General features: G+C 40.9%; 1 protein-coding gene across 2 annotated transcripts in view; it reads right to left on the reverse strand.

The window, feature by feature from the left end:
• LOC122555979 (chloride channel protein 2) overlaps positions 1 to 16,638 on the reverse strand; it is a 624,753-nt gene that overhangs the window by 250,133 nt on the left and 357,982 nt on the right. For both annotated transcript variants that reach the window (XM_087993551.1, XM_043702310.2), the window contains exon 7: positions 4,092 to 4,170. In XM_087993551.1, the coding sequence (XP_087849677.1) occupies positions 4,092 to 4,170 (79 nt within the window). The remainder of the gene's footprint in view (positions 1 to 4,091; positions 4,171 to 16,638) is intronic.

Here is a 16,638-nt window from a genome sequence, read left to right on the forward strand (position 1 = left end):
TTCTTCAGGAATCAGGGCATTAGCCCTCCTGAAGAAGGGCTAATGCCCGAAACGTCGATTCTCCTGTTCCCTAGATGCTGCCTGACCTGCTGCGCTTCTCCAACAACACATTTCCATCTCTGATCTCCAGCATCTGCAGACCTCATTTTCTCTACTCTTTAAAGTGTCTCAATTGTATACATTCACACATTCTGCTGGGAGATGGAGAATGATTTCTAGCACACAACCAAAGCCCACAACCCAAAAATGGATAAAAACACACAACAATAACTTTCATTCATTTTAGCATGAGTTTTTCACTGCCTTGAGCATAAAATATTCTAAGGTGCTTCACAATCTAGTAATCAAACAAAATTTGACACCCAGCCATACCAAAAGATTAGACATATGATCAAAAACTTGGTCAGAAGTGGCTTTTAGAGATGCCTTAAAGGAGGAGAGATCAGCAGTGGGGCTCAGGGCAGGAATTCCAGAGTTTAAGACCTAATTGGTTAAAGAAGGACAACCACTTCGAGGACAACTTCAATTGTGGATGTGCAGGAGGGTCAGAATTGAAGGAGCACCTTGGAGAGTTCCATGTTTGGAGGAGAATATGGATGTAAAGAGGACAAAGTCTAACGAAGCATTAGAAAACAAGGACGAGAATTTTAAATCACAACACTGCAGCACTTGGTGTCAACAGTAGTAACAAAGCAGAGTACTGATAAATAAAACACTAACTATTCTGAGCTCATAAGGTAAATAGCCTCTCAATACAGATTGACAACTTTGATTATCAGGCTTCAATGGATATCAAGAAATTTCCCAATTTGTTGCCGTGGCCGCAGTGAGTTTTTTTTCTCTGCTGGGCAGTGATAATGCTGCATTCCTGACCATGAGACAACAACAGTTCCAACTGTTCTACATTATAAACTTCCAGCTCCGCACTGGTACCAACACCTTCATCAGTATGACATCAATATCAACCCCACCACCCTTAGCCACTGCTCCTAAATTGAAATACTTGAAAAAAGTATTAGTAGAGGAATTAGAGGTGCTCTGTTCACGTTCGCAGGTGTTTATCAGCCACATTTGGGAACAGAAGTAAATGCATGTCACCATAGCAGTTGATTAGTTGATGCATTTATTTTCCAAAACAACAGTGGTATCACAGCAACACATTGTCACCTGACTATAGATGATGTTGAATGTTTCCTAAAACTACTCCTATTATATGGTCAGAGTACTGCACGAGAAAGGAATGCTAGGATGATCGACAGCCAGCATAACGTCACTTGTTGCATCTGTCAAGGTCCTGCTAACTATGTGCAGATCTTGTGACACTGAACCAGCATAGCCATGGACAATTATATTACACGGTACAATCAGTAGACAACCATAACTAGCACAGCCTGTAACATTATTAGTCTGTGGTTGCTTTAAACCTATCTTAATCTCCTCCCACCCCTGCTGCAAATGTTAAGCAATGGGAATGGTGACTAGCAAAGGCCAAAAGGCCAACTTGCTCAAAACATTTTACCATATCACCTTAGTAGTCATCTGACAGGGTTAGCTGTAGCAAAACTTGCCTGCATTTGGGTTTCTGCACATCAATTCTTAATCCACTTATCACTTTTACATGCTGGTTGAATGTGATGAATAAACAAAGTTGGCGGAAAACTCTAGTGGAGCATAAACATTGGCTGAATAGCTTGTTTCTATACCATACGTTGTGTCGGTACAATTCCCCCACCCTGGAGCTGGGAAGAAAGGTATGAGAAGGGGCAATGACGAACAAGTTGACCCTGGAGGGAAACTCACATCTTTCTTGCCATGCTGGGCAAAAAGGGTCCAATGGAGACCCTTGTTAGCAATTTAAGGTCTTAAGTAAGCAAACAATGTCAGTTTAAGGGCCTCAGCTTTCCACCTTCCCAATAATCTGTCTCTGTCTTTGCCTCTTTTACGCAGCAGTTTAATGCAGAGAGAACCATTACTAACTGAAACAGAGTTGCTACACCATTATAAGGCAGGCTAGGAAGGTGGCTAGTTTTTTGACTTGGAAACAATAATGACCTGCCTACTGTGTTGCATGGCACAGCATCCATTAACCAAATCTGGGGGCATTTGGTGGCCTCCGAAAAACACTCACCTGCCATTGCTTCCAATTGACTGGCAGTTTCTGGCAACCCCAGTTAAGGCTGGTCACTCTTACCCCTCACTTGCCTCTGAGCTGATTGGCTAGCAATTGGGCAAGTTCCCTCACCAGTGGGGGTGGCATGTTAGTCACCTTAATATACATGCCCCCACTGGAAAAATAACAGAAAATATTCTAACATTTTCTGTTTCGACCTAGATAATATTCAATGGGTTCAGGAAACTCATCTGCTAAGTTGTCCTCATTTCTTCAGAGAATTTTCGACTTCCATTAACAGTATGGTTCCTGAATATATCCAAAACTTTATTTGGAAATATTCTAATGAGCTGACATCAGAAAATTGTAAACAATCAGTAATTGGTTTGTTTAGAACCAGCTTTAACCCATTCTAACCTGTAACTGCAGAAAGAATGGCCTATTGAATGTTATCTGGAGTTTTCAACCAAAACTATGTCAAACATCATTGTGTACATTTGATCTATACTGTGCCAGGTAAGCAAGCAAAAGAGAATTATTAAACTTATAAGAATTGGAACCTACAATAGAATTTGATCCTATTTCTTACTATTGGAAACTGCTGTGCTTTTCTAAAAAAACTTAAGTCAAATTCATCATGATGTGAAGAAAATTGGAAAGAAAAGTTTGACATGCTTTTGAGAGTCATTCAACAACAATGATGGAAAACAGAGTTCATATTAGCTTTTGAAAAACATGGTTAAAGTTTAGTGCGTCCAAAACCTTGCTGCTCCTGATTAGAATTCAATGCCAGGATCCATTCCCTCCAGGAACCAGCTGTCTGCTGTCTACAAACATGTCACTGGAGCAGATGAATTGTTAATACTTAAGACAGATTTTAATGTTTATGCTGGAAATGCAAGAGCTGTTGCAGCTGTACCTCAATTTTTGGAAACTGTGTGCAGAGTACCAGTTACAAAGCTTCTCCTAAAACACCCTCTGCTTGTATGCAGCAATGTCATGGAACTCTGTCTTTGCCTCTTTTACACAGCAAGTTTAATGCAGAGAGAACCATTGCTAACTGAAACAGAGTTGCTACACCATTATTAAGCAGTGGACAATCTCAGGCTTGCCAATTGGCCTCTAAGCTTAATTTTGCCAAGTCTCCCTGCTGTCAGCAACAGCCAGGGTTGTTGCGAGACATCTGTTGTTGCAGCTGCTTACAGTTTCAGCCTATTTTTGCACTTACTGGCCAAAGAGAAATACTGGCAAGCAAATGTGTTCTTGGACTTGAAATCAATGATATTTTCAAAAATTTAAAATTATATAGTTTTAATGGTTGTCAAAAATCAAAATATTAATTAACCTGTAACCAAGATATACTATTTATTTGAATGAATTTGCAAAGTGGCTGGTAAAATATTCTGTTCTCTTGATATTTGACAGTTTGCTTACTCGTTCAGTTTTAGTGATTCAATGGTTATTAACAGGGCACAAGTAACTCATCGATCTATAACATGATCAACATGAAAACTGGGGGGATGTGACGGAGGTGGGAAACATTGTTACACATCGGAACCTTCTACAATTTTAGTAGGCTGTTTTAATCACTTTTAATTCATTTCAATATCTTTCCTTACATATTTTTTAACATCACATGCAAACATGAATTCCTACTTAGGTGATGGTTTCCTTTGTTCTAGAAAAAAAAACATGTTAAATAACTAGCAGTTTTCAATATAAAAATGCAGCTTTGAATTTTAATCCTAATGAATTTTAAATGGTTTGTTTCTTGTAAGATGAGATAACTGAATGCCACAGCAACATAAGCCTGAAGATGAAGATAAATTCCACTTTCGTGAATTGATTGTTTTTTTTAAATCTGTGAAATTTGAATATGAATATCAGAACTGACACCACCCACATTAGTCGGCAGTACCTTGTAAAGGAGTACATGCATTTTAGATTCCTTTCAACTTTGAGAGGAACATGATATTCTTACCTCCTATTGGTGCAGCAAAGCAACAGCCAACTCCGACAGCACAAGCAGCTGCCAGCATCTCAATGTTTCTGGATTCATTCTAAATAAAAGTCAATAAAGGTGTAATTAAAGCAGGTTGTTTTTTCCGGCCATGTCAATAGAAATAGAACTGTCATTGTTTAAAAGATCTTGGAAATTTCACATCATGCAGTGCCACCATTTCTTAAATAAAAGGAATGGACAAAATGTAACTAAAAATCTAGGAATTAAATGAAAAATCGCATTTAATGCAATAGTGTTGTAGTGCAAACAGAAACTTCTAGATAGATGACTGGAACATTTTGTGTTGAATTGGTTTCACATAGGCTGTGTGGGGGAGAAGGATACTTGCCCTTGCTGTCCTGTACAGGAGAGATGCCTCTCGGTATCAGTGGGGCTGAGGATGACAGAGTCTGTGGTATTTCACAATCCTTGAAAATACTGAGGATGATAATATGGGACTAACTAATGCCCTACCCTTATTTCTTACTTCACCATCACCCTGCTGTTTGGATACCAAAAATCTGACTATAGACCTCTTATTTTCCACCCCAACTCTCTTCTCTCAACCAAACTTCTCACTTCTAAATTTTCCTCAGCAATTTGCACACAGGAACCACCCCTGGCCAGCAATACTATTCCCTGGAGGAAAAGAGAGAGCTATCTTGCAGCAGAGGCTGGAAACTCACTGAACAGCGATTCCACCTGGTTGCTAATGGTACAGTGTCTGCCAAAGGCCTGGTATTGTTGTTGGATTCTCTGGACTGGAGGTCACTGGGGATGGGTTAGCGAAGGTGTCAAGAAAAGGTGGATGATTCTCAGTTACCCGCGCCTACTTTTCAATGTCAGGTCTTTGAACAAAAGACAATCCCACCCAAGGGAACGTGAAACAGTCACACATAAGTTTGCTTCTCAACCTCACTGCAAGGTGAGACCTTTGTATGTCACTGGGTTAACGCCAGCAGTAGAGGAGGAACCCTTTAATTGGGCATTAATTGCATATTTATTCACCTCAACTGGTGATGGGGCAGAAAGGCTATCCATGGACTTCATTAGATGGAGGTAAGAAGTTGTGAATCCTCACCCTGTGGTCCCTGGGTGAGTTAAATATCTCTGCCCAGCAAAATGGACTACAGAGGAGGCTATTACATTCCATTCTGTCTTTTAAATTTACTGTTCCTCAGCTTTCCCTACGAACTTGTTCTGGACCCCTTAGCAGTTGTGTGAAACTCTACTCCTTTTCTTGCTACTTATTTCCTGATTTTAAACTTTTGCTGTCAGTTGTTGATTTGACAACACAAAGAGCAGTTTGCCAGGGTCAACTTGATCACGTCTTGGAGTCATGGAGGCATGGAGTCATTGAGATGTACAACACAGAAACAGACCCTTCGGCCCAACCCGTCCATGCCAACCAGATATCCCAACCAATCTAGTCCTATCCGCCAGCACCCAGCCCATATCCCTCCAAACCCTTCCTATTTATATACCCATCCAGATGCCTTTTAAATGTTGCAATTGTACTACCCTCTACCACTTCCTCTGGCAGCTCATTCCATACATGTACCACCCTCTGTGTGAAAATGTTGCCCCTTAAGTCTCTTTTATATCTTTCTCCGCTCACCCTAAACCTATGCCCTCAAGTTCTGGACTCACTCACCCCAGGGAAAAAAAACTGTGTCTATTTATTCTATCCATGCCCCTCACGATTTTATAAACCTTTATAAGGTCATCCCTCAGCCTCCAATGTTCCAGGGGAAACAGCCCTAGCCTCTTCAACCTCTCCCTGGAGGTCAAATTCTTCAACCCTGGCAAAATCCTTGTAAATCTTTTCTGAACCCTTTCAAGTTTCACAATATCTTTCCTATAGATGGGAGACCAGAACTGTACACAATACTCCAACAGTGGTCTAACCAATGTCCTGTACAGCTGTAATATGACCTCCCAAATACTGTATTCAATAAAGGAAAGCATACCAAACACCTTCTTCACTATCCTATCTACCTGTGACTCCACTAGTGTGGAGCTATGAACCTACACTCCAAGGTCTCTTTGTTCGGCAATACACCTTAGGACCTTACCACTATGTATATAGGACCTGCTAAGATTTGCTTTCCCAAAAAGCAACAACTCACATTTATCTAAATTAAACTCCATCTGACACTTCTCAACCCATTAGCCCATCTGATCAAGATCCCCTTATAATCTGAGGTAACCTTCTTCATTGTCCACTACACCTCCAACTTTGGGGTCATCTGCAAACTTACTAACTATACTCCTTATGCTCACATCCAAATCATTTATATAAATGATGAAAAATAGTGGATCCAGCACCGATTCTTGTGGCACTTCACTGGTCACAGGCCTCCAGTCTGAAATGTCCTCTACCACCACCACCCTCTGCCGTCTACCTTTAAGCCAGTTCTGTACCTAAATGGCTAGTTCTCCCTTTATTCCAGGAGATCCAATCTCGCTAACCAGTCTCCCATGGGGAATCTTGTCGAACACCTTACTGAAGTCCATACAGATCACACCTACTCCTCTGCCCTCATCAATCCTCTTTGTTACTTCTTCAAAAAACTCAATCAAGTTTGTGAGACATGATTTCCCACGCATAAAGCTATGTTGACTATCCCTAATCAGTCCTTGCCTTTCCAGATACATGTCCCTCAGGATTCCCTCCAACATCCTGCCCACCATCGATGCCAAGCTCACTGGTCTATAGTTCCCTGGCTTGTCCTGACCATCTTTCTTAAACAGTGGCATCACCTTAGCCAACCGACAGTCTTCTGGCACCTCACCAGTGACTATCGATGATACAAATATCTCGTAGGTGTTCAAAGTTTGGGAGAAGATTTGTAGCTCGGGTGCTCGTTGTTGTGGTTCTGTTCGCCGAGCTGGGAATTTGTGTTGCAGACGTTTCATCCCCTGTCTAGGTGACATCCTCAGTGCTTGGGAGCCACCTGTGAAGCACTTCTGTGACCTTTCCTCCGGCATTTGTAGTGATTTGAATGTGCCGCTTCCGGTTGTCAGTTCCAGCTGTCCGTTGCAGTGGTCGGTATATTGGGTCCAGGTCGATGTGCTTATTGATTGAATCTGTGGATGAGTGCCATGCCTCTAGGAATTCCCTGGCTGTTCTCTGTTTGGCTTGTCCTATAATTTTGTCCCAGTCGAATTCATGTTGCTTGTCATGCAACGGACCACTGCAACGGACAGCTGGAACTGACAACTGGAAGCGGCAGATTCAAACCACTACAAATGCCGGAGGAAAGATCACAGAAGCGCTTCACAGGAGGCTCCCAAGCACTGAGGATGTCACCTAGACAGGGGACGAAACATCTGCAACACAAATTCCCAGCTCGGCGAACAGAACCACAACAACAAATATCTCAGTAAGAGGCCCAGCAATCACTTTTCTAACTTCCCACAGAGTTCTAGGGCACACCTGATCAGTTCCTGGAGAAGTATCCACTTTTATGCGTTTCAAGACATCCAGCACTTCCTCCTCTGTAATATGGACATTTTTCAAGATGTCACCATCTATTTCTCTACATTCTATATCTTCCATATTGTTTTCCACGGTAAATACTCGTTTAGTATCTCCCTGATCTCCTGCGGCTCCACACAAATGGCACCTTGCTGATTATTGAGGGACCCCACTCTCTCCCTAGTGACCCTTTTGTTCTTAATGTATTTGTAAAAACCCTTTGGATTCTCCTTAACTCTATTTGCCAAAGCTATCCCATGTCTCCTTTTTGCCCTCCTGATTTCTCTCAAGTATACTCCTACTGCCTTTATACTGTAAGGATTCACTCGATCTATCCTGTCTACACCTGACATATGCTTCCTTCTTTTTCTTAATCAAACCCTCAATTTCTTTAGTCATCCAGCATTCCCTATACCTACCAGCCTTTCCTTTCACACAAACAGGAATATACTTTCTCTGGACTCTCATTATCTCATTGCTGAAGGCTTCCCATTTTCCAGCCGTCCCTTTACCTGCAAACATCTGCCCCCAATCAGCTTTTGAAAGTTCTTGCCTAATACCGTCAAAATTAGCCTTCTTCCATTTTAGAACTTCAACTTTTAGATCTGGTCTAGCCTTTTCCATCACTATTTTAAAACTAATAGAATTATGGTTACTGGCCTCAAAGTGCTCCCCCACTGACACCTCAGTCATCTGTCCTGCCTTATTTCCCAAGAGTAGGTCACGTTTTACATCTTCTCTATTAGGAACATCCACATACTGAATCAGAAAATGTTCTTGTACACACTTAACAAATTCCTCTCCATCTAAACTATGGCAGTCCCAGTCTATGTTTGGAAAGTTAAAATCCCCTACCATAACTACCTTAATGTTCTTAGAGATAACTGAGATCTCTTTACAAATTTGTTTCTCAATTTCCCTCTGACTATTAGTGGGTCTATAATACAATCCCAATAAGGTTATCATCCCTTTCTTATTTCTCAGTTCCACCCAATTAAGCTCCATTTAGGAATTGAAATAACAGCACAGAGGCCAGTATCCTGTCATCAAGTCACCTTATTTTTACATGTGCACAGTACTCTGGCTGTGACCAGTCAGCTCGGATTCAGTCCCTGAAGTTAGGGATCTCTCTGAATCCCTTGTTTATATCTGTCAGCCAGGGCTCCCTCATTGACCCAGCTCAACAACCCGAATCAAGGATCTCATTGTCAATGAGGTCCACCTGGTTTCAATCACTACAGGAACCTTCAAATGTAACTACTTTCTAAACGAAATAACTCCACCTCTGTCACAATGAAGATGCTTTTATGCCCAGAATCATCTCTTGATTTTGTTCCAATGATTTTGTTCCAATGAATAAGTTATCCTGCGTTACCTCTCGATTCCAAATAGGACAAGAAATGCAATATCATCCTTTGTCTAATACTTCAAGCTGAATTTTTATTCAAGGGCGGGAGCCCAACATTTGGTGTACTTCCAGATTCCTAACCTAGCGTTATCTTGTTGCCTGTTTCCAAATTGATTTTTAATGAGCAGGACAATTAGTCAGCAGAATGTGCACTCACCCTTCAACTAATGGGCTTATGAGCTCCAGAAGTTGAGGGCTAATAAGTGGGCCTCCAGAAATTACATATTGGCAACAGCACTGTCTGAAGAACAACGGGGTACCTCAAGACAGAGGCTCCCTCAGAAGAGATTTTAACAATGTTGAGTATTAAAAAAGCTAAAGCTGCCAAGACTTCATCCTAGTGGAGCAATATCTCCATTTGCGGGGAACATGAAAATAGATTGCATGAGCTTCTATGGGCATACAGAATGGAAAAGATTAGTAAAGACAAACATGGGTCTATTAGCACCAAGAGGATTTATAATGGACAATTACAAATTAGCAGAGAAGTTCAGTAATTACTGTGTTCCTATCTTCATAGAGGAAGCTACACAAAAGCTCAGAAATAATATAGATCCAAGGATTGGTGAAAATGAGAAACTAAAATAAATTTATATTAGTTTAAAAAAATCGGATTGGCAAAATCGCAAAAACTAAAATTTGACAAATTCTAGGCACCCAATAATTTACATGTTGAAAGAGTTGAAAGGTGAGTATAGAGAAAACAAATGCATTGTGGTCATCTTTCAAAACTGTAGAGACTCTTGGATGGTGCAAATGTAACCTTACTGCTTTAGAAAAGAAGATAGGAAAAATAGACAAAGATATACAGGCCTGTTCACCTGAGATCAGAGGTAGGGAAAACACTCAAAACTATTTAAAGGATGTGGAAACTGCACGCTTACAAAATAGTTATCTGACTGGACAAAGTTAACATGGATTTATAAAGGGGAGGAACATATTTGACAAAGCTGTTAGAATTTTTCAAATATGTTATTAGCAGAGTAGGTAAGGGGATTCAATCAATGTGCCATAATTAGATTTTCAAAAGCTTTCAGTAAGGTTCCACAAAGTAGTAAAAGCAATTACAGCACATGAGATAAAGAATGATATCCTGGCATGGATTGAGGATTAATAATTGGAAAGTCAACAGAGTAAGACTAAATGGGTTATTTATGTATTTGCAGGCTTTGATTAGTCGGGTAACACAAGAATCAATGTTTGGGCCCAGATTTTCACAGTCTATCAATGATTAGGATGTGGGGATCAAAAGTGATACTTCAAAGTTTGTGGATGACATTAACCTCAGTGGGAATGTGTGTTGCATTGTTGATACAAGAAGGGTTTAAGAGGATTCTAATAGGCTGATTGAATGGGTAAGACAATGGCAGATGGAAGATAATGTGGACACATACTAGGTCATCTACTTTGGTAGGAGGAATCAGCAATTCTTAAATGGTGAGAGCTCAGGGAAGTGTTAAAGTCCAAAGGTCTGGGTGTCCTTGTTCATTCATCACTGAAGGCAACTTGAAAAGGAAACAGCTTACTGGCCTTTATTGCAAGAGTATAGCCTGGCTTCAAAGGAGACTCTGCATGTGGGGTAATATGTGCAGCCTTGGTCCCCATGCATAATGAAGGATGAACCTTTCCAAAAGGAACAGCAGACAAAATCAGAAAATTCCTGGGATAACAAGACTGTGAATGAGGAGACAACTTGTATTGAATAAAGTTGAATTAAATGAGAGGTGGCCTAATTTAAACTTAGAAAATTCTTAAAGGGCTAGACAGGCTTGATGCAGAAAGCTGGTTTCCTCTGGTTGGGGAAGGTATAGAGCCAGCAGAGGAGTCTTGGAAAAAAGGGCAAGCCACTTAGGATTGAGATGAGGAGGAATTTCTTCACTTCTAGGGTAGTGAATTTTTGGAACTCTCCACCCCAGAGGCCTATGGACATTCAGTCATTAATTACGCTCAAGATGGTATCACAAAATCTATCAAGCCCTAACAATAGCAAGGGATGTAATGTTAGAGTGGGAAAAATGGTGCTGAGGTAAAAAGCCAGCAATGGTCTGGAATGGTAGAGAAGGCCCAAGGGGCTGAATGGCCTATACCCTGCTTCTGTGATTCAATGTTCCTGGCAGCTGCAGCTAGATAGAGCCTTGGCAATCCTCCTGAGGCAGGCCTGCTGTGGGATAGACCAGCTCCATCATTTGGCCACGGTTTGGTCTCAGTGGGCTCCCAGCAGGCTGAACTGAAACTTTCTGCCAAGCAAGATGAATAGGCTTTTTAATTCACTGATCATCTACGTGCTGCTGTAGGCAGCTGCCATCACCAGAAACTTTAATTTATGATCATCTCAGAATAAAAACAGTCCAGATACAGGTTCAAGGATGAAGACAATGACTGCTTATGAGAAGCTGAAAATCCTCCTGATTCTGTGATAATTTATAAATTTAGCACTTTATTACTGTTAATTGAATCAACTTTCTTACTTGCCTTTTTAATGGTAGATTTAAATACTTGAATTATGCATTATTGTCCCTAGAATCTTATTTGGATCATTTGGAATTTTTGTTTTTGACGTATCTGCTCTCTTATTGATTATTTTACACTGACCCCCATCAAACTCTGTTTAACCCAATCCACTATACCCTGTGATATTCCACACTCTGATGAATGATCTGTGTTCACCAAAGGACTCAGTTTATATGCTTATATTTCCACCTCAATGATTTGCAGGCACAGCATGACATGGACTCTTTTTCCTTCACCTTTGCCTCTATTCTCGTTTACTTAGGGAGGAATCCTGTCCCCCCTTCACAGACCTTTTTACCTGTCTCTAGTACTCTTCCACCCTGGAACCTCCTTCTGGTCTCTTACCTGTCCTTGGTCTCAACATCAATAACTGTAACCATGATGCAAGCTATCTCAATTTTTGCCACACTGAACTTATTTACTCCTATCTTGACTCTTTTTGTCTAACCTCATCCAGTCTCTTCCTACTTACATTCAGAATTCTTCTGATGCTTTATGTCAGTTTCACTATTTCCAGTTTCCCAGCCCTAGCCTCCTCCTCCTCTTCATTATAGACATATAATCCTTCACATGTCTGTCCTCCATCAGGATGGTCCAATAGCTCTTCATTTCTTCCTGGGAGGAGGCCTGAATGGTCCTCATTCACCATCACTGGCCTTCATTGGGCCAAGTTGATCTTCACTTTGAACAGTTTCTTCTTTAACTAATCTCACCTTCTCCTAGTAAAAAGTACCCACTTGGGATTTCAGTTATGTCTGTCCCTTTGTGGGGTTTGTGAAACATTGCTTATTCCAGTCCTATTTAAGACCTACCATGACTCTTTCTCCAATTTGGTGAGGTCATCATCTGCAGTGCTTTCTTCATTCGTTCAGAATTGGAAAAGCTCATGAAATTTGCTTACAAATTCCATCTTTCACTCACCCTCATCTGGTCCATCACTGACTTTTCCCTTACTTGACTATTTTGTTTCCATTTCTCAGGATAGGCTGTCTACTTTTATCCATTACAAACCCACCTATTCCACAGTTACTTGACTAGACTTGCTCACATCCTGCTTTCTGTAAGGACTCCATTTCATTCTCCCAGTTTCTTAGTCTCTGTCACATCAGTTCCAACCGCAATACAAGTTGTAGGTTAGAAGAAGTTATACCTGACTCAAAATGTTAACTGTTTCTCTCCAAAGATGCTGCTTGTTGAGTTTCTCCAGCATTTTGTATATTGGTTACTGGCAGGGGTACCTGTCCAGTGAACTTAAGCTGAGAAATACAAATAAATGAGGGACAGAAAGGCACAAGCTCCCCCATTCCAGATTTCCTTCCTTCAACTCTTGCACTTCCTTTCTGTCTCTTCACTTAATATGAACTACAAAACCTACTTGCTCAACTAAGGTTTTGGTCACCCACCTAAATTTGGTGCAAAGGGGAACAGAGGTGCTTTTACTAGGATTTACTGCAAGAAATAACCTCACCAAACCAACAGCTGAGTTAGAAAGGACAAAAGACGTGGATCAAGAATGACCTATGGACCCACAGTGTGATACGAGTGCAGGGAAAGAAGCTGAGTAGTGTGTAGGATTGACAAATATTGCCAATCTTTAAAGTAACTGCAAAGTCTTCAGTTTGCATTTCAGTGTCCAGCAGTTTTCTTCTCTTTGTTCTCAAAAATAACTGCTCCTGTTTTCAAATTATTTTTGTGATTTTTCTCTCTTTCTGCTTTTTAAAAACAAAATTTCATTACCGTGTAGTGTAAAAAGCAGAAAATCTCGAGCAATCCATTAATAAGGGAAATCAGATATGACAGTGATGGCATGAGGGGTGATGTGTTGCTGCTGCTGCATGTGGAAACTCCTGGACACCAATGTGAGCCAGAACAAATACTAAGTGCGTGGAGCTTGAGGAACTCCGGATCCAAGTTGAAGAGGTGGAATCTGAGCTACAGACATTGTTCACAGGGAAGGTTATGTGAAACTGTGGTCCAGACGTTGGTCACATACGTCAGATTAAATAATTCAAAATCCACGTGCAATCACAGACAGGAGGGTGCGACTGCAGGTTGGGGCAAGTATATGCATCTAGAGGGTTAAATTAAGGAACCTACAATGGTCCAACAGGTAAGAGGCTCTTGCAAGCTGTGTGGATGACAGTGTAGAGAAAATGAGCAAACTGATGGCACCTTGGTACAGGGTGCCATTCAAGTAGGGAAAAATATAAGAATATAGTTATAGTAGGGGCAAGTATAACTAACAGAATACAGACTATTCTTTGCAGCAGTAGCAAGAATCCTGAAGACTGTATTGCCTGCCCAGTGCCAGGGTTAAGAGCTGAGAGAGGGAGGGAAGGAGCAACAACATTATTAGCAATAATAACATTGGCACGACTAGAAATGAGGTTTTGCTGCAAGATTTGGAACAGTTAGGAACTGAACTGTAAAGCAAAACTCCAAGGTTGCAATCTCTAGATTACGACCTGAGCCGCGGACAAACTGGCATAAGATAAATAACGCCGAAGTGTTAAATGTGTGACACAAGAATTGGAATGGATTTCAGTTTGTGGGGCACTGGTACCAATACTGGGGCTGTTCCAGTGGGATAGCCTTCCCTTGAACCATGCTAGGACAAGTGTCAAGGTGCATTGAATAACTAGGGCTGTTAAAAGGCTTTAAACTAATTCGAGGAGAAGGCAAATAAAGGCTCACAAAGCAAAAGGATATGGCAGTATTGCAGGGCAGCTATTTGGATATTGATACAGAGAGTAGAACAGGAAGGGACAAATGAAACAAACAGTAATAAATAGTGTCAACAAGAGAAATAATAGTTTAGAAAAGGCAACTCTAATTCAATGCATTTGGAAGGAAATACATTAAATGAATCAACCACATAATACAGATGAATGGCTATGATCTTATAGCCATTATAGAGACATAAGGAAATCAAAGCTGGAAATTAATTAACTACTCAGGGACTTTCTGAAAGAATAGGCAAGAGGAAAGGTGTTGGGCTAGCACTATTAATTAGGTTAGAATAAGTACGATAGCAAGAAATGATTTTTGAATTAAAAGATTTAGAATCCGTTTGGATGGTGATAATAAAGAAAAACAGAAAAAAAACACTGGTTGAAGCAATCTATAGGCCTATTAATAGTAGCTCTTTCGAATCTGGTGATGTTTAATGAATCAGATTTTATAAATGAAGTCAAAGTAAAAGTTCCCCTAGGTAACAGTGAACATAATATGGTAGAATTTAGCACTCAGTTTACATGGGAGGAACTTGGGTCAGAAACAACTGTGCTAAGTTTAAATAAGGGTTATTACCAAGGAATGAAGGAAGAACTGGCTGGAATGGACTTAGAAAGGAGTTTAGCAGCAAAGATGATTAAGGAATAATAGCATATGTGGAAGAAAATAATTTATGACTCATACGTTCCGGTGAGAACAATAAATTGGTGAGAAAGATGGATTGAAAAGATGGATATCCCCGAGGAAGGGGGGTTGTGCCAACCATGGTTAACTTTCCTGCCCCTCTTTTTGTTTTGATTAGATTCCCTACAGTGTAGAAACAGGCCCTTCGGCCCACCAAGTCTACACCGACCCTCCGATGAGTAACCCACCCAGACTCATTTCCCTCTGACTAATGCACCGAACACTATGGGCAATTTAGCACGGCCAATTCACCTAACCTGCACATCTTTGCACTGTGGAGGAAACCGGAGCACCTGGAGGAAACCCACGCAGACACGGGGAGAATGTGCAAACTCCACACAGAGGCCCAAGGCTAGAATCGAACCTGGGACCCTGGTGCTGTGAGGCAGCAGTGCTAACCACTGAGCCATCGTGCCGTCCCGTGCCTGCGGTTACGTTCAAGCCTGGGTGTCCCTGGAGAAGGAGCATGCAGTGTCCACCAACACCCTCGAGGTTTTCAGGGAGAGGTGGGCACTGCAGGGTGTGGAGTATTTTATTTCCTCCTCTGATTCTATTTTGATTTGATCCCTGCCCTCCACTTCACCATTTTGATCACTCAGCATTGCCCTTTGATGAGAAGGGCACTGCTTGTCACTGGCCACTCAAGTGTTTCCTTTCTTACTGGTGGTAGAATATAAATAAAGATTTCTGCACTGGTTGTTCTTCTCTGTGTCCTACAGCTACACACGCACACGACATGGGTGCTGGGGAAAAGTAAGCACTACTGCTGTTAGGTGATAATGTGGGGGTTAAAAAAATTTTAAAAAGGGGGATGCAGAATCTTCTCCAAAAAAAAGGAAACAAATATATATAGCTAGGAGATTAGAATCTCCTCAGTTGAACATTGACTCCCAGCTGGCTTGCCAGCCACATATAGCCAATATACTAAAGAGAGAAAAAAAATATGTAAACTGGACATCAGAATCTCCTCAATTCAGAGGACTCACTCAGAGCTGGCTGGTCACAGCCAGTAAAAAAATTATAAAGCCAGAGCATTTAGAATCTACCTCAGCCCCGGGGACTGACTAACAGCTAGCTGGCCACAGACAGCGTACTGTGCACAAGTAAACAAAGGGTGACTTGGTGACAGGATACCAGCCTCTGTGCAGTTACTTTAGATATTCATCCAGTTATATCAGTGTCAGCTCTCTGAAAGTAACACAGCTAGATCCACTCCTGTCTTTTCCCTGTAGACCTGCAATTTTTTTCATTCTTTAGATAGTTATCTAATCCTCTTTTGAAAGTCACGATTGAATCAACCTCCACCATGTTTTCAGACAGTGCATTCCAGATCCTAATCCTGTGTTATCTCAGTCAAGAGAACAGAACAGGCAATCTGTGACCCAGTCAACCAGCATCATGAAATGGTGCAATAAGGGAATCAACTGAAAACCATTGCATTTATTAAGCATTATTTATTTTATACTTGTTATGATGAAATTAATGAAATCTTCAAAACTGAAAATTTGTACCTGGAATTGGTCTTATAACTAATCAGGACTAGTAAATTATAAAATGACACTCAAAACCAGTCTATAATTGTAAGTGACGTAGGTCTTACAAGTTATGTTAAGGTGAACTCCTGAATCTTACAACTGTTTTATAAAGGTTCATCATAACATCTTTGTTTTTGCACTCTATGTTCTGGTCAGTTCTCTAAACGCTCATGC

This window comes from Chiloscyllium plagiosum, unplaced genomic scaffold (genome assembly GCF_037043375.1).
Source record: "Chiloscyllium plagiosum isolate Xiang-an unplaced genomic scaffold, Cpla_swu_hap1 HiC_scaffold_13, whole genome shotgun sequence".
NCBI lineage: Eukaryota > Metazoa > Chordata > Chondrichthyes > Orectolobiformes > Hemiscylliidae > Chiloscyllium > Chiloscyllium plagiosum.